The 18,748-nt window shown below is 39.8% G+C and overlaps 1 protein-coding gene across 2 annotated transcripts in view; it reads right to left on the bottom strand.

Annotated features, from left to right (window-relative positions):
• Positions 1-1,296: 1,296 nt before the first annotated feature.
• The window catches only part of snrka (SNF related kinase a), a 24,443-nt gene continuing 6,991 nt past the window's right edge, over positions 1,297-18,748 (bottom strand). For both annotated transcript variants that reach the window (XM_014032332.1, XM_014032334.1), the window contains exons 3-8: positions 16,580-16,721; positions 9,414-9,626; positions 7,272-7,406; positions 4,384-4,585; positions 3,243-3,352; positions 1,297-3,035 (exon numbers count right to left, since the gene is read on the bottom strand). In XM_014032332.1, coding sequence (XP_013887786.1) covers positions 1,940-3,035; positions 3,243-3,352; positions 4,384-4,585; positions 7,272-7,406; positions 9,414-9,626; positions 16,580-16,721 — 1,898 coding nt within the window. In that variant the 3' untranslated portion in view covers positions 1,297-1,939. The remainder of the gene's footprint in view (positions 3,036-3,242; positions 3,353-4,383; positions 4,586-7,271; positions 7,407-9,413; positions 9,627-16,579; positions 16,722-18,748) is intronic.

Here is an 18,748-nt window from a genome sequence, read left to right as displayed (position 1 = left end):
GGTAGCCATGATTCCAGAGCCTGTCTGTATAATGTCTTGTGACGTCCACACCGGCCTACCCCAGTTACCACTACTGTGCATGTGTGTCAAGGACAGAAAGGCAGATGTGGCAGTGGAAGGTGTCAAAGCAGTTTGGAGAGAAAAACAAAGAACAAAAAAAAAGAGAAAATGATTAATCGATTATTAAATTAGTCATTGATTAATCGATTAATCGTGGCAGCCCTAATTTGAATTAAAATTTTAACTGTGTAAAACAGGAAATTTTTTATTGTCAAAGGTTTTTCATTAAAGATGTAGTTCTTGAGTTCTTCTATTTTCTGCAACAGAAATTCAGTTCTGCTAAGGTTTTTATCATGAAGAAGTGTCTAAATGTCAAATAGCACCGCTGGTTTTATTTATTTATTTGTTTATTTATTTATTATTAATTATGGACACTGACTGATTGGGAGGCAGTGAGCTGACATGTATGACCTCTAATCCAGAAACATAATCTGCTCTGAAAATCCCCCAAACTGAAGCAGAAAGGATAATCCTGCTCCGCGGTGCAGGTTCTGTCAGTTTAAAGCTAAAAGAGTGCAGCTTCAATAAAAAAACAACAGCTTTAAAAGAAAACTCCAAACAGTAGGACCGCAAACAACAGACTGATGGAAACAGGAGGAGGAACCCTGCAGGAGGACCTGTTGCTCCTCCTGAACCTCGGACAGAACAGAATCTGTTCCAGAGAACGAGACTTGGGGGGGAGAAGGTGATCAAATAAATTCTAACTGGAAGGATTTGTTCTGTGAAAATATACAAACAGTTGTTTCAGTGTGAAAACTGGATTAAAGGTTGTCGCTCTAAACAGGACTTCAGCTACGATARTTAGCTGCTAAATGAAAGTTTGGCCACATTTGAAGCTGTTTTCAGAATAAAACCACGTGTTTGTTTTGGAAACACTGAGCTCTACTGTGGATTTCAGGGAATCTTTTTAAAAGTGCAACTTTTTAAAGTTTATTTATTTATTGGGGGGGGGGGGGTATTTGAATGAACCATGAAGATTTATTTGTTATAATGACATAAGGCAAACATCATCAAATTATTTGTTTCTCGTAGCATCCGTCCCCTCAGATTCAAACTTTGTAAGTAAAATCTGTGACGAGCCGAATCAAAGTTTGTCCCAACAAGTCTCCCAACAGTCGCAGCTCAGTGAGGACACCARGAAGTCTGGAACCAGAAGAACCAGAGCTGCAGTGAAACCTGACACTTCGTTTAAAACCCTCATCTGTACAATGAGTCTAATTTACCACCTGAGGAAACATTAATACGATCCGACGAGGACACAGAGAAATGAAAGATGTACGGCTGTCTTTTTACTCAGGTGTACAGTAACGAGCTAAAAATACATTTAACGCCGACTCGGCAGAAAGTTCTGCCTCTGTCAAACAAGTCAAAAAGATTTTCTGTAACAGAGGATTCAGCAGAGAAGTGTTCTCCTTTAAGAACAATCAGTTTCTCCATAAACCTGGTTTTATTTTACAAACAAATCTTCCATAATAATGTAAAACTATTACTTTTGGTTTGACTCAATATAAACTGCAGATGATTTGTTTTCAGTTCCAACAATAATAATAATAATAATAATAATAACAATATTAATAATAATAATCTTCTGATTGGGGCGTTAACCTTGTAACATTAAAAGTACTCAACTCTAAAGACTTTGGGAACAAACCAAATCTTTCAGGATCTGATTCAGAACTAAACTCTGGATTTTAGCTTCAAAGTGCTGCAGAGAAACATAAATAAGATAAAAAACTAACAGATGATAAAACAACAAGCAGAGGGCGGGACACAGCAGCAGGCACACAAAATGAAGAGTTTCAAACCAACGGTCCGAGAACAGTGTGTGTGTGTGTGTGTGTGTGTGTGTGTGTGTGTGTGTGTGTGTGTGGTGGGGGGTTCAGACGACCTGGCAGCAGCTGGCTGGAGCTGAGGTACAGAGCAGAGCGTCTCTGGAAGCCCCCTGGATGTTCACAGAGATGGTCTTCTCACACAGAGGTAGTTGCAGCACGCCGTTCTTCAGAGGGCTCAGGTTCCTGTGAAGGTCCCGGTGGGCGGAGCCTGCCTTCAGGCCGGGGGGCACGGGTCTGTGGTGGTGGGCGCGAGGAAGGCCAGTGGCGGTGGGGAGGGTGATGGAGTCCAGACTCCCACTGGAGCTGATGCACATCCTCCAGGTGGACTTCTCCTGGATCTTCACGCTGCGGGGGTCTATGAGGAACTTGCCCCCTCCCCGCGCCCCCCGCCCGCCGCGGTGCTGCTGCAGCTGCGAGCTGAGGCACAGGCTCATCAGCTGCAGACCCTCCACCAGCTCGCTGCCCCGGCTCGGCGTGCGGGACAGGCGGGTCACGGCGCCGAGGGTGGGCTTGGTGTTGCTGCTGTTGTGGCAGCAGCTGGAGGGGCTGTCTTGTCCTTGGTTGCCCCCTCCCCCACCCCCGCCGCCTTCTCTCCCCCCGCTCCCACCCGCGCCAGGAGAGCTGCCCCTGTCTGGGCCGGAGGAGCCCCCTCCCTCAGAGGAGGGCTTGCCCTGCCCTGAGCTGCTGCCCCCTCCGTTGCCCCCCTCGCTGCCAGGCGGCCCCTCACTGCTGTCCCTCCTGTTCCAGCTGTAGTTAAAGCCCGAGTCTTTGTCCAGCCGCCTGCGGTGGCTCTCCGAGTCGTCGTCACTCGTCTCGGAGCTGGAGCACGACGACCCCCTCCCTTGGCTCTTGCGCCGGTGGTAGCGCTTCTGCGAGGGTCCCGGTGAGGCGGCCCCCGAGCTCAGACCGCCTGCGCTCCCGGCCATGTTCATCTTGAGGCGGCTGAGTTTGGGGGGCAGCCCCTCGTCCATGTCYAAGTCGTCGTCAGACTCCCCCTCCTCCTCGAAGATCTGGTTCAGCACAGGGGCGCTCTTCCTGGACGTCAGGCGGTTGGTGATGGAGGGGGGCTTCCGTCGCAGGATCACGTGGGTCGGAAGGGGAGACGGGTCCTGCTCCTCCTCCTCCTCTTCATCCTCCTCCACCCTGATAATCAGAATAAAACAGTTCAGTCCAGAAGGTGGAACATTCAGGAAACAACTCAGCTCATCTGCTCCTGCTGTCAGAAAACTTTAAATAAAAAATTAGATCCGTTCATCATCAGTTTGATTTCTAACATTTGAGGGGAAAAGTGTCAAATCATCAGATCTGAGAATCTAGATGTGTCCTCATCATGAAGCAGGCGGGTCAGACCTGAACAGGCAGATCCTCTGCTTGGCTGCAGCGGTCGTGGAGGGGACGGGGGCTCTGATGGTCCCAGACCCAGAKGCAGGAACAGGTCCGGAGGCAGCGGCACACGCTCCCTGTGATGACACACAGAACAGAGGAGCCACGTGTGTTACAGTCACACAACATGAACACAAAGCTGAGCCGTGAGCACAGGAACAGGAAGCTACGGGACCAATCAGCTCGCTTCACGCCTCCTCAGGTTCACATCTGGGTTGTTTCAGCGCTCAGTTTGTAGTGATCAGCTAAACAATCCAGGGTTTGTCTCCGACACTGATCTGTCGTTAAAATAAGGATCAGCCAACTCAAAGTCCCAGCTGTAAATCCTTCCTGCCTCATCACTGTTTCCTGTGGAAACTCGTCTACTCTCTTTAACATTTGCTCTAAAACTTGTAGCTTAGCCACGTTAGCTTCAGGATTTTAAAAGTCTAAGGCAGTGGAGCAGTGGTTCGTCTCCCAGTRTTTGTGATGAGTTAGCATGTTCTCCCCGTGCACAAACTGGTTTCCCCGAATTTTCAGTTTCTTCCCACAAACCTATTTCCACCAGTGGTGGGCACAGTTCCACTAAACTGCTAACAGCAAAACTAGCTTCTCATTTAGACAAAGAGTTTTTGCTAACTTTTTGGTAACTTTGGAAAATCGTTAGCTTCTGCTAATTTTAAGTCCACAAAAAAATTCACAAGAGTAAAACTTTTATTTATCCCAAATTAAAAAAAAATCTTTCCCCTCCTGAAAGCAGTGCTGGACGTGTCAGGCACCGTGTGTAGCGTGTAGCATCTTTAGCTGTGAAACTTCAAACTAAGATCATCAAAAAGACATAAAATAACATTTAACAGTATTTAAATAAAGAATACAAAATCTGACTATGTATAAAATATGGTAGAGAAAGTATTTACTAGTTGTTGTTCTACTAACTTCAAACGATATTTATAAAAGTACCAACACGATCAAATGAATGCTTTTATTTTGAAAGAGGTAAATTATCAAAAGTTGTCTTTAAWGACTAACACTGTGGTGGGAGGTTCTTTCAGTAGCTGAAAGTGATCTGGTCTATGTAACTCCAGTACAATTAGATGTGACCATGTCTGCTTCTAAACAAGATAAAAACCTGAGCTGAGGGTCCCACGGAGTCCACCACTGAACTCCCCTCCCGTTGYCTCAGTTCCAGCAAGGCTTTGGAGCGATGTCCGTTGAGCAGATTCTCAGCGCTGCGAGCGGGAGACTGTGGGCCTCCGCCATGTGAGATGGACGAAGACGCCAAAGTGTCCTCTATATCCTGGTGCATGTCCATTCTGGTGGGCCAAGACTGCCTGTAGGGGGCAGGACAGAGACAAGTCAGCTCTGGACAAAACTTAGGATTTTTTCCCCAATATTTGAAATTTGTTTTGTATGAACTCTTAAGTGCACAACAAGATTTACAAGTTCATAAAAGGCAGATTTTTTCCAACAACGTGGTTTATTTTACAGAGTTAAAGCATGACCAGTAACTAATGTGTTCCTGTAAATGACATTCTGAGTGAACTAGACCTGTAACAATAACAAATTTGGTGGACGATAAATTGTCGCGATGAACAATAATATTGTTTGTAAACCATTTTAAATGAAAGGTGACCACGCCKGAGAAATTTATTCTGTATGTGTCTTCCTCTGGCTTCACAAAATAATTGCAGTCACCCTCATGCTGCTTACGAAGATTATGAAAGTTTACAAAATTTATATAAGCAAACCCAAGTTTTGCCCAAAAGATTTAGAGTTTAAAAATATGAGTTGCTATGCTAGCCTGCTGCAAAAATTCCAGTACAGTGAACCATGTATGATGGAAGGATTGTGTGTAACCAACACAAGTGTACATGACCTGATCCGGCTGCAGCTCCTATGAAATACAGAGAAAACACAACCTAGTCTGCTTGTGTTTTCAGACAACTGTACAAACAATCACATTATTTTCTCATTGAACCAACTTCCGGTTTCTGTCTGTGAGGCTGACAATCTGTCTAATTTTAAGACTAGACTGAAGACTTTCCTTGTTGATAAATCCTATAGTTAGACAGGTTTCCTGAGTGTCCTCATTTCTGCTGCTATAGACTTAGACTGCTGGAAGACAAACTGAGCACTCTGCTGCTGTCTTTAGTCTCTCTCCTCTACATGTTTGTAATAATTACTTCTATCAATAACATGTTTTCTTTGTCTCTTCTAGAGGAAAATACACCTGGACCAGTCCTGTGTTTGTGTTTCTTTCCTGTCCTCTCAAACCCAGTCAGTCAAGGCAGATGGCCGCCTGTCCTGAGRCTGGTTCTGGTTCTGCTGGAGGTTTCTTCCTGTTAAAGGGGAGTATTTCCTCTCCACTGTCACCAATGTGCTGCTCAGGACAGGAAACTGTGATAAACTGATGATTCAACACGATCTGCTGGCTTCTTGAGATATATTAGTTTTTGTGTACAGTGCCCTGAGATGACGTTTGTTTTGACTTAGCCCTATATAAATAAACTGAACTGAATTATTTCAGGAGCTTAACTTAACTGCTTGTTTTAAAAAGAACTGGATTTTAATTGTTTTTCTTCTCTGACATGAGATCCAGATTAAATAGAAAACATCAGTTTTTTTTATTTCAGAAGTGTATTCTAGTAGATTAAATCATGAGGTGGCTGCTGAGGTGAAGCAGAGACGAGGTAAAGAAGCAGGAAAAAGAGTGTARGAAGTAGGACGAGGTAAAAACAAAAGAAAGCTGCAAAGGTATGAATTCACCTGGAGTCAGCACTATTTATATCAGGTTTATAACCAGCAGCTTCAGTCCTGCCTCTCCACATGTCAAAGTGTCCTGAACAGGGAAGTTAAGGACAATAAACCTGAAATACTCACTAGTGTGTGATTGTTTAGGAAAACCAGGATGTGTGTGGCACAAAACACACAGTTTGAACTCCTTGTAGATATTTTAAGGCTCAGATTCCTTGTAGTACTGGCTGAGGAGGAGGATCAGGTTCACCCAGTTTACTGATTCTCAGTAATCCTCTCCAGTTTGATAATCTGAATGCAATAAAACCCCTCATTAAAAACACTTTTCTGTCACTTAACTCGGGTATTTCACTAGCACTTGCCACATATTGTGTAAAGAAGTCATCTGTAAATGAAATCCAGTTTATAAAACCTGAAACTACAGCAGAGTTGAAGTTTCAATGAGCAGTTCTCACTTTGAGCTCTACAGAAGAGGAAGCAGTATGCTTTCAGGTGTGTTCCTTGGTCTTCATGATGCTGTTTGATCACCTATGTATCACCTAACATTGTGGTAGAATAGTTTGAAATTGTAACGTGGGAAAATGAYAAAGGAGTGTAAATACTTTCCCAGGGCACCGTACGTCAGTCTGTTGAGAACACAAGTTCTTAAACAAATCCAAAATCTTTTCTATTTAAAGAGTCTTTTAAAGAGTAAAGAGTACAATGTAGGGAACTGTGCCAGTGTTCGAGGAGCTGCCGTCCTGCTGGGCCTTCGCTCTTCCTTATTTGTTCCTTTCCTCAGCTGTTCTTCCTTTTATAACCAGGGAACAATGTTGGCAGGGAGGCCAAGATAAAATACTTGGACATCTAAGTGATATAAACTAAGATGTCTTCTTAGTTTATTAATGTGAGATTACTGACTGGAAACAGACTTTCGTCGTTAATGTCAACGAGAACCAAGAATAACACAGAGATTATCAGAATAATTATGATTAGACWGATACAAAACACTGCAATAACTCTTTTTATAGTTCAGACGATTCTCTCTTTTGCAGCCCCCCTGAGCCTGTCAGGGGGAGGCTTAGTTACACCAGAAATGGAAATGAAACCTTTAGAGATCTAACCCAGTCTTAAATAATACCCATGACTGGGCTCTCTGTAAGGAGAGAGACAGCTCAATTACTTCCTCTGATATGTTGTTACTAAACACTCCTGATATCTGCACATGCATGGGAGACTGTTTACTGCTGCAGCCGTGTTTTCAAATGAAAAGGTGASGTTTACCTGAAGTGAGCCTTGATGTTGCTGGGGCTGGACGAGCGGGTCTGGACCTCCTTCTCCTGCTTCTCCCTCAGGATCCTCTCAGCTAACAAGTAGTACGTGGCTGTTATGTGGTTGTATTTGTTGGTCTCCAGGGCCCTGCAACAACACATACAACATTATGGTCTGTGTGCAAATGGAAAGTATGCTGGAAAACATCTGAGGAGGGAACTGTGTGGAAATTCTGACCAAGCTGACAGATCTGAGCTTCAAACACAGAGGTTGTTCATGTCTACTCTGGTGACGGTCAAAATATGCTATAAAATGTTTGGCCTTTTAAAAAAATGGCTGCTATTTACAGTAATGAAATCACAATTCCTACACTTACAAAAATGTACTTCGATAGAACAGCAATCTCAACAAAGATCTGCTAGCAATAAAAATAGCAAAGGAAGCAGGTTGTTTTACTAGTTTTAGCTTTCCTTTCTGCAAGCACAATATTTAGTTGAASAAATGTCCAAAACTGCATTCCACGGTGACAGCGTTGGCACAAACAGTATCAAACATGACGACTGTGGCTCGTCACACTGTGGATACAAAGAGGAACAAACTTTCCCAGCAACAAGATGAATGTGATTTATTAGGGAACTTTTATCTTCAGACTGTGTTACATGGTTATCCCGCAAAGAAAAAAAAGCAAAAACAAACTCACAATAACTGACCGTGTTCTTTTAAATTCTGCTTTCAAATACAGCTTATGAAGGCTGACCTCAGTGACCCGACTGTAACATGTCTCACTGACTCGCTGGGCAGCCAGCAGGATTATAGACTTTAAGCTCTGCTTCTAACATTCTTCAAAGCATGGGTAAAAAAAGGAAGTTAAAAATCATTTTAAAGTCACTTTTCATCATTACTTATTCATCAAATTCTACTTTTTTGTTGTTCTAAAGTCATGTTTGGGTTTATAATGATCAGCACCATTACTTTTAGAATTTTTTCTATCCTAATTTAAAATTTTCTTATTTTGGATCTTATATCAACTTCAGTGATGTAATGGTCTGCCTATTGCCGGCCCGATGCTAAAGTCTTTTTCAGTACAAAATAATATAATCTGGTAAATGCTGGCATTTATAGTAAAATGCAAAAATAATTTATTTGCACACACTATATGTAAAACACCAACACAAAAACCAGACCCAAACATTGACKATAGTCAATTCAACAATCTGATGTCCGTAAATAAAAATAAAAACCTCGTCAACWAAAACACAGAGATTTGAAGGCAAAGCCTAAAACAGCTGTTAGTGATATCAGCACTAAGGTAAGACTTCACCAACAGCAGGGCAGTGACTGCACCTAAAATATAAGCCTTCTTAGACAACAGGAAGATCAGACTGGAGTTTGCCAAAAAGTACAGAGATGAGGCTCAAAGRATCTGGGACAAAGTTTTATGGACTGATGCGACAAAAATTAACTTTTACCAAAGTGATGGAAAAGTTAAAAGACATCCTGCAGTCTACAGAAACATTTTGTCTGATTTATGAGGTTATTAATTTATTCTATTTTAATATCTAGTTGTAAAGTGAATAAAACTCAAGTCTATCTGTTAAGGTACTTTTGCTTATGCTAAAATAAGGTCTGTTTGCTATTTGATCCAGACGTAAACAGGGGCAAATAAAAGCTGAAACGCTGCTCCAGAGTGAAAAATGAAAAACTTAAYCAATACAAAGAACTTTGCTGACCACTTGAAACTGGATTAACTATGATGGATATAAAAGCAAGCTCTGAACAGTCCATTTGTATTTGATGAGGTTTACTATTTTTGTGCAGTAAGCATTATTTTTCTCCATTATTGCTCACCAGAAACCGTGAGACAGCTTTTCACAGCCCCAWTATGATAATTTCACACAGTTGTAGTGAAACAGTGTAAATAAAATCTTGTAAATGCAAAGCATAGGAAGACCAAAAAAAACCAGATAAAATCAGGGCCGACTGAAAAACTGTTCACATCATAAAACTCTGGTCAAAAAGCTGGTCAATCATTAGAGTGGAGAGTGAACCAGACAGGGTATTTTCATGTTATGACCGTGGATTAAATCCAAACCCACACTGTGCAGCTTGATTTCTATTATCTGTAYAGGATTTGTARGCTTGAGTCAAACTTACTCAATTATAGCCTCTCGGTCAGCAATGTCCCCGAGCACCATGCGCTGGATGATGCTGTTGTGCTCCTCCTCGGACAGGTGTTTGTGGGACACCAGAGGGGTGCTGTACTTGGTGGCAGGTGATGGATCGACCCCCTGAAGCCAACTGTGGCTCTCAATCTCTTCCAAAGAAGCTCGGCGCTTGGGGTCRCTCTGAAGCATCCGGTCTATCAGGCTTAAAAAGCAAGCAGAAGAGGAAAGAGTAGGAGGAAAATAAACATAAAGTAAACCAATATCTGTGATTTTATATATGTAAACATTTAAACAAACACCAGTATTTGTTTTTTCATATTTCAGCTCCTTGCACCCTGAGCTTCACTGACATGTACATACAGTATTTGTATGTTTTAACTTTGATAATATGAACTTCTCTTCAAAGTACAATGAATGCAGCAGGGTTTAAAGATATAATAGTTCAGATGAGGAGGTTGGAGGGGTGATGTTTTTTTTTTATTTAAATTTGAGTTACTCACTGAAAAAGTCTTAAGCACTCAAAGGGTGACAAGATGTCATTTTTTCTCCAGAGCTTTTGAGTTGATAGCGACTTCAAACACTCAAATTGCTTTAAAGCAGAGAAAAACTGTATGAGATCATATTCATAAAGAACACTGAGTACTTGACGTGGTGTAAAAGAGGATATGTTCAGCTTAAAAGCAGATTAAACAGACTAACTCAGAGATCAGAAATTCATGCTGATAGATATTTGAGACCCTGTATGCACGCTGGTYAAATATTGTTGCTGGTGGTCCCGGCTGCCCAGGTGCTACAAGTTCTCCAGCTGCTCCACCCGCCTGAGGGAACAGAACTATCAGGACCAGGTGTCAGAAGAGGAAGAGTGAGTGGCGTGACTTTAGACCTCGGCTCAACACAGAAATAAGACCTGACGTATGTCACTCTCATATAGTTCCTTTGTTTGGAGAAGTCAGAATCTCCCTTTAAAGGCCCTAAAATCAAGCACTGTTTAAAAGGTTGTACATCTCTGAACATTTGCACAAACTGAACATACAGTAAAGATGTTAAATGTTTAAACACGATTAATCTGCTGGTACACACTGCATAAAGGAGGTTTTTCAGTGAGAAATATTTGGTTCATCAGAGCTGAGAAAGGCAAACTGCAGCTGGTTGACCAGCACTTTTAAATCCACTTAAACYACACAGCAGAAAGCTGAGATTAAAGTTTTACTGGATTAGTTGGAATATGGGATCCAGTGATACAGCCAGCATTATTACTAAAGAAAACCCACATGTATTAATACGCAACTCATTTTTAGTAACAGGAAGTGCCAGATATCAACAAAGGAAGCAACAAAATAAAAAAAGAAATGACAACAGAAAAATTATAAACATGTTTTAGTTAAAGCTTTAAAAAGAAAAACTATGTTGACTTACATAATATTAGTATCATATACAGGTGCTGGTCATAAAATTAGAATATCATGAAAAAGTAGATTTATTTCAGTAATTCCATTTAAAAAGTGAAACTTGTATTTTATATTCATACATTACATACAAACTCATATATTTCAAATGTTTATTTCGTTTAATTTTGATGATTACAAATGACAACAAATGAAAATCTCAAATTCAGCATTTCAGAAAATTAGAATATTACTGAAGACCAATAAAAACAAAGGATTTTTAGAAATGTTGGCCAACTGAAAAGTATGAACATGAAAAGTATGAGCATGTACAGCACTCAGTATTTAGTTGGGGCTCCTTTGGCCTGTATTACTGCAGCAATGCGGCGTGGCATGGAGTCGATCAGTCTGTGGCACTGCTCAGGTGTTATGATAGCCCAGGTTGCTCTAATAGTGGCTTTTAGCTCTTCTGAATTGTTGGGTCTGGTGTATTGCATCTTCTTCTTCACAATACCTCATAGATTTTCTATGGGGTTAAGGTCAGGAGAGTTTGCTGGCCAATTAAGAACAGGGATACCATGGTCCTTCAACCAGGTACTGGTAGCTTTGGCACTGTGTGCAGGTGCCAAGTCCTGTTGGAAAATGAAATCTGCATCTCCAAAAAGTTGGTCAGCAGCAGGAAGCATGAAGTGCTCTAAAATTTCCTGGTATGTGGCTGRGTTGACCCTGGACCTCAGAAAACACAATGGACCAACACCAGCAGATGACATGGCACCTCAAACCATCACTGACTGTGGAAACTTTACACTGGACTTCAAGCAACATGGATGAAGTGCCTCTCTTATTTTCCTCCAGACTCTGGGACCTTGATTTCCAAAGGAAATGCAAAATTTACTTTCATCAGAGAACARGACTTTGGACCACTCACCAGCAGTCCAGTCCTGTTTCTCTGTAGCCCAGGCAAGACGCTTCTGACGCTGTCTGTGGTTCAAGAGTGGCTTGACACAAGGAATGCGACAGCAGAAACCCATGTCTTTCATACGTCTGTGTGTGGTGGTTCTTGAAGCACTCACTCCAGCTGCAGTCCACTCTTTGTGAATCTCCCCCACATTTTTGAATGGGTTTTGTTTCACAATCCTCTCCAGGGTGCAGTTATCTCTCTTGCTTGTACATTTTTTTCGACCACATCTTTTCCTTCCCTTCGCCTCTCTATTAATGTGCTTGGACACAGAGCTCTGTGAACAGCCAGCCTCTTTAGCGATGACCTTTTGTGTCTTGCCCTCCTTGTGCAAGGTGTCGATGGTCGTCTTTTGGACAACTGTCAAGTCAGCAGTCTTCCCCATGATTGTGTAGCCTATAGAACTAGACTGAAAGACCATTTAAAGGCCTTTGCAGGTGGTTTGAGTTAATTAGCTGATTAGAGTGTGGTACCAGGTGCCATCCATTTTGAACCTTTTCACAAGATTCTAATTTTCTGATATGCTGAATTTGAGATTTTCATTTGTTGTCATTTGTAATCATCAAAATTAAACGAAATAAACATTTGAAATATATGAGTTTGTATGTAATGTATGAATATAATATACAAGTTTCACTTTTTAAATGGAATTACTGAAATAAATCTACTTTTTCATGATATTCTTATTTTATGACCAGCACCTGTATTTTAGATCTGTGTGTGCACACAGTAACATTCACAAACAAAGGCTTAGCAATCCTAAAAAAAAATTTCACCCATCATTTTTCATGCCACTTTTAGGTAAACTCACCACATGATGACCAAGCTGCAGCTGTTCAGTTCAAACCTTGTAAAGGTTCATCTTATGTGTGATCTGTTACTCCGTGAAGTGTGTATTGAATGACTCTCAGCTACTACCACATCAAACTTTAGTTCACTATCTGTAAAACTGACTCAGAGCCATTATGTGCTYGAAAAAAATTAATTATCTGTGGCAGCCCTTTTGAATCCAGTTTTAGACCTCTTTAATTACTTGTATTTAATAAGTTATTTTTAATGTAATGGTTCATTAGATAAATTACTTGAAAACATTTCTGAGGTATATTTTGGTTTTATTAAAAGCAAAGTCTTGTTTATTTACACAAACAGACAGTGAACATTCTGTGCACATGCTTTAATGGCTCCTGCTTCAACTTCCTGATCCTGAGTCTAGTCCATCTTTTTGATGTTATCATCTGTTTTTAAGTTTGTTTTTATGAACTGTCTTAATAGTGTAATGTTTTATGTTTTTTAACTGTTTTATTTGTATGTTGCTAAAAGCCCATCTGAGCATCTAGCCTTGGCTATAAATGTTTTACTGTACGCTATTGTAAATACTTGACAGTTGTCCCTAAACAAAAACAAAAAATGAAACTAAAGTACGGTATTTGCATTTCCTGTGAAAAAGCAGTGTGAATACTTAATCCTGAAAAATTGTTGCTGAATAGCTAAAAAAGCTGAAACTAGTATAAAAATAGGTTTAAAAATAGAAATAGCTGAAATTAGCACAAAGAAACAGAAAGAGTTTTTTGAATTAAGTAGTAAGAGGTTGAAATCACAAAAATTGAAATTAGCTGAAAAAAGCTCAAATTAGCTAAAAAGTAGCTAAAAGCACAGAAAACAGCTGAATTCATTTCAACTCAGTTTATTTATATAGCACCGTCACAACAACTATTGTCTCAGGGCACTGTACACACAAAAAATAAAAATAAAAATAAAACAATAAATTTAAAGATTTGAAATTATCTAGCCTGGTTTAAACCAGACCCTGTCCTTCACTTTGCTTCGTACGAGGGTCTGGACTTGCTGAATAGACAAGCGTTTCTTACAGGAGGCGTGGCCTCTGCTGAAGTTTAAAATGATTGGATCAGTTGGCTGCGATGTATGTCGCTGTGAAGGAGGCTAAGCTAAGAAGCTAACCGGAAATCGTGTGTGCTGTAAACAACCCTACTGAGAGGAGAGAAGTACCGAGCCGAACGAGACAACTGTAAATGAGAGCTGCTGCTTTGTCAGACAAATTTAATTTAATTTGGAAGCCTTATTAACACAGACTGGCTTCATTCACTTCCTCCACTGCCGTACGCTAAAATAACTAGCAGACACTGCGCAGAACATCGACGTCATTCAAAGCTCCTCCTTCTGTTCTCTGATTGGCCCAGGTAAAATAAACTACAAGCAGACACTGCGCAGAAAATCTATGTTCTGTTCTCTGATTGGCCCGGCTAAAAATCTGCCAGCGAAATCCTTGTCAATGGGAGAAGTCCCAGARGGAGCAGAGAAGGGAAACTAGAATTGAGCGGAGCTGCGTAGGAAGGCAAGGGCCAGGCTAGAAATTATCAGAAAGCAGCCAGAAAAAGCGCAAATAGTTAAAATTAGAAAAGAATAGCAGAAAAGGTCGGAATGATAGCTAGAAAAGCTGAAAAACCTAAAACCAGTAAAATAGAAGCCAAAGGAAGCTGGAAGAGGCTGAAATTAATACAAAGGATTTTAAAAGGCCGAACTCGAACAAAAGGTAAAAAGTACAGTAAAGAAGAGAAAGGTTTTAGGAAACTGAAGACAGCTTCATTTTCAATTAGAAAAAAATGTCAGAAAGCTGAATATATCAAGTAGTATAAAGTATTAAAAGTCATAGATGAAATCTCCTGAAGGAGCTGAACATTTTGAATTGATGAAATAGAAGAAAAAAAATAGTAGAATCAGAGGTGCCGACGAACGTAAGAAAGAAACGGATATCTATAGTGTGAATGTTTGATGAGCGTTCACACAATCACAATGAAATGAATACATGTCTATGCTTAAAACCAGTAAAGGAACTACTATATAAACCATACATTTTAAAAAATATATTTTGCTGTAAATATCAAAATACAACCTATAAATGACATAAGCTAAAAACATGTTAGTATTTCAGTTAAAATAAAGCATAACATTTTGCTTTAATGTTTCATTTTTAATCAAACCAACTTGGCTCCACTATCCACATGACATAACAGTAAACTGTTTTTAGTCTTATTTTTATCGGGGTGTCTCTTACATGAGTTTAATGATAACTGGATCATTTATTTTATGCTTTCAGGTAAATACAACTTTAATGTAGAAGCAGCTGCCTTTCTCCTTTGTCTTATTCTCAACATGTAATTAACACATACACCACTGTTCACATCTACTGTGTCATTCATCTAGATATTGTTTGCACAGCAAAGCCCTGTGTTTGCATTTTTCAACCACTAAATATTGTTACATTAGCATCAGTAGTGCTTTTCCTGTATGCAACTGTATATGAGCAACACAATTAAAAACAGCACATTACAGCACATAATATGTTATATTCTAAGATGACCACTTATCTATCCAACAACTGGATCATTTCTTGTTTGCTTTCATCTCTCTGACAGAAAGAAATGCTTGCATTTGCAGAAAGTTGCTTTATCTTGTATTTTCTCCCACTTCAGGTAACACACGCGAAGTGTAAAATTGCAGGATCCCACATTCTTTGAGGGAGGTGTGAGAGAGGTGCCACCAACTCATAAGCCAGAGAAAGTGTTACAGAGGAAATGAAGAAGCTGCAGGGGAAAACTTGGCGTGGATTTTCTCAACAATCCTCAGAGTTACCAAAGGATTTCATCATTAATGTGAATGTGTGCACTAAAACAAGCACCAGTCTGAGTCAAACCACATTTCAATCGAGGACCAAAACAAGCTCAAGTGTGATTTAACTGATGCATGTAAACAGATTTGTGAGTCAGAAAAGACGAGAGGAAAGAGAAGCTTTAATTCAGAGGGACAGTGAGGACGGTCACTCTTAAAGACAGACAATCTGTCATTGTGTTTTATACAGGCAGTTAATGCAGAATGTAAAACTGAATGAATGACCACTTAACAGCTACATTTATGTCTTCAAGAGGGATCTGAACAGAATGGAATGATGCAAAGTGGGATTATATGTCCTGCTTTTTAAAATCTTTTTACAGATAAACTATTAAAGAGATTAAATGTGTGTAAAACTCTTTGTACAGTTAGTTTTACTTTTGTAAATCATTTTATGTATGATGATCTTGATTGTCTTTTGTTTTTATGTGTTTTGTTCCATGTTGTTCCGTAGACTTACAGACTAATAGTTTGATGACCTAAATTCTGCAGGATTTTCCTAACTTGACCTGCAATAGATTTCTTTGTCCACCTGAATTCAACAGTTCTGCTGGCAGAGAAAGGACAGGGCCTCAATGTGGAGAGCAAAAGATTTGTAAAAGCAGCCGAGTGTTCAAGAGGAGAAAGAGTTCTGAGACAGACCAGAGCACACAAACATGCAGAGGACTTTTTGAGTTAGGAAGCAGGGTTTTAAAGATGAGCAGTACAAAATCTGAGCATGAAGGTGACTGCTCTTAGAACGCTTTAAACCAAAGATAGCAATGCAGCTCTTTATACTTTATTACATTTTACTGCAGAAGAAAGTGTCACCCTACAAATCAAATAACAATAGTTTATGCAGTCACGTGTTGCTAACATTTGATGGTTCCCAGCAAAAGAAGAATATCAGTTTTCTTCAGGGCTGCATGTCAACACATGGGTGCTGATTGGTTCTATACAAATTATTTGTCTTTACAAATTTTCAAGGGCATATGATCGTGAAAGAGAAAAAAAATCACAAAGCTACGTTTTATTCTTCAAGTGTATCCAAAAATTCTTAATATTTTTCCTTAATATTTTATATATATATATATATATCTTTCAGGGAAAAAAAAACAAAACAAATAAAATTGCTGTATAACTTACTCTTTGCAGGCACCGGAGACGTGGACGGGTAGAGTGTATTTACAGTCCATGATCATGGTGAGGGTCTCACTGTCATTAGCTTCCTGGAAAGGTGGCTGGCCACAGACCAACATAAACAGGATCACACCAAGACTCCAGATGTCTGGGGAGGACAGACATAAAAACATCATCTGAACCCATGACAGCTAGGGTTGGGCAAAACTTTATTGTGTGCAATTAATCATCAGTAAAACTAGGGCTGCACAAAATATCACAAATATTTCGTCATCACAATAATAACATGTGCAATAGGCATATAGCAAAAAACTGCAATAAATGGTGGGTTCAAATGTTTACGTGTTTTGTCAGCATCAATCTGATAAACAAAATGGACCTGAGCTCACATTGACCTCACATCAAATCATTAAAATGTTGGACAACTTCAATGAGAGAATTTACAGTTGTATTTAGGTTGGTTAACTTTTATTTACAATTCTTTAACTTATTTTTTGTGTTTGTATTGTTTATTTTAAAAAACTGATAAGAGGCATTTTTCAGCATCAGAAAATGTTTAATGGGGGGCGAAGTTTAAAGTTGTTAATAAACAGCGCTACATGCACTTTCTTGTTTCACTGCTAATACAGCAGCTGCCTAGTGCACTTTTTTAAAAATAAAACTGTCATGTAATGAATTAGTTGTTTTGTTGCTCTGAACCCAGAGCAGAAACACATCAACACTGCATACTGAAGTATTTGTTTGTCATATGTCATATCGTCATTGCATTATTAAACACAGTTCTCACACATCGCAGGTTTTCTTGATATCGTACTGCCCTAAGTAAAACTGTCAACAATTAATATCACATTTTTGTGTTGTAATTTAGCCTCTGGCTGCTAGTTGGCAGCAGTCAGCCATTTGGCTACTCCACTCAAAAAGCCAGAGAGTATAAAGCTAGCTCAAAAGTTAGCACTAACACTAGCAGTACTTATGGCTAAATCTGAGCAGATTAGATAAACACCTGCTTCGAAGCTGAGGTAGGGGTGCCAACTGTCCCGTATCAGCTGGGATGGCCGTATTTTAGGGAAATTAGTGTTCCGTACCAGATACTCTTTGCCTRGACTACAGCCTGCAATAAGCTGTCATAATATGGAAGGCAGGCAAGCTGTAGTCATGTTAAAGATTGGACAAAATAACACTGTCAGATGTCTGAACTATACTGAAAATAGACTTGTTTTTATTTTATTTTAACAGATTGTGAAAACATTTGGCTGCTAGGAAAACAAAGCTGTAAAGGGACTTTTGCACAGTGCCAGGATCCATCACAGCTTATCGTTATTTCTCCTCAAATGACCTGTGTGGTTAATGCACATCATCTTTCACCATAAAGCTGGGCGATATGGCTGAAAATGTATTACTATATACTATTCATATAAAGCAATATTGATAATTATAGATTAGTTTTTTTAACTATAATAAGTACCAAGAGTAAAAAGGTGATTCATGCTGATAAACTTGTAAAGTTACAAAAGTTCAGTAAAATTACAAACATTGAATTAGACAAAATTTTCCACTGATACTGATCATGTGTCTGACATGATTTATATGATCATTGAACTATTGTCTGACCAGCCCTAAAAATCACTTTCAGAAAAAATGACACAAATCACTCTCCTCCTTTTTAGCTCAAGTGTTTGCATGAGGAAGACTTCGTTTAACTGAAAATCCAAACAAGCTCTTGTGTTCAGCATCGTCATGCAAGCACCAACAGTGTCACGTGTAGTTATTTTATACGTGGTATCCAAGAGTGCACATCCCCAGCAACGTAGAAACACAAACTTGCAGGGCACACACACAGACACACACACACACATTGCTGCAGCAGTGATAACAAAGCTAACAGCAGGAGAGTGTGAAACTGCCTCCAGGACACAGCTAGGACAGATAACACCTTCCTGTCACTACATATGTAGTATTCTTTATTCTCATTTGAATAAACACACATAGTTGGGCAGTTTTACTGAGTAAATATTAACGCTGTTCAGCTGCATGTACTCGCTAGAACAGCTATACAATCCCATCAAAGCATTTATCTATTAACGTTTTATACAGTGGTTTGCAAAAGTATTCATACCCCTTGAACTTTTCCATATTTTGTCACATTACAACCACAAACATAAATATATTTCACTG

Source organism: Austrofundulus limnaeus, unplaced genomic scaffold, assembly GCF_001266775.1.
Source record: "Austrofundulus limnaeus strain Quisiro unplaced genomic scaffold, Austrofundulus_limnaeus-1.0 Scaffold1421, whole genome shotgun sequence".
Classification (NCBI taxonomy): domain Eukaryota; kingdom Metazoa; phylum Chordata; class Actinopteri; order Cyprinodontiformes; family Rivulidae; genus Austrofundulus; species Austrofundulus limnaeus.
Note: the sequence above shows the minus strand (reverse complement) of the source record. Positions and strands in the feature narration are given on the sequence as shown.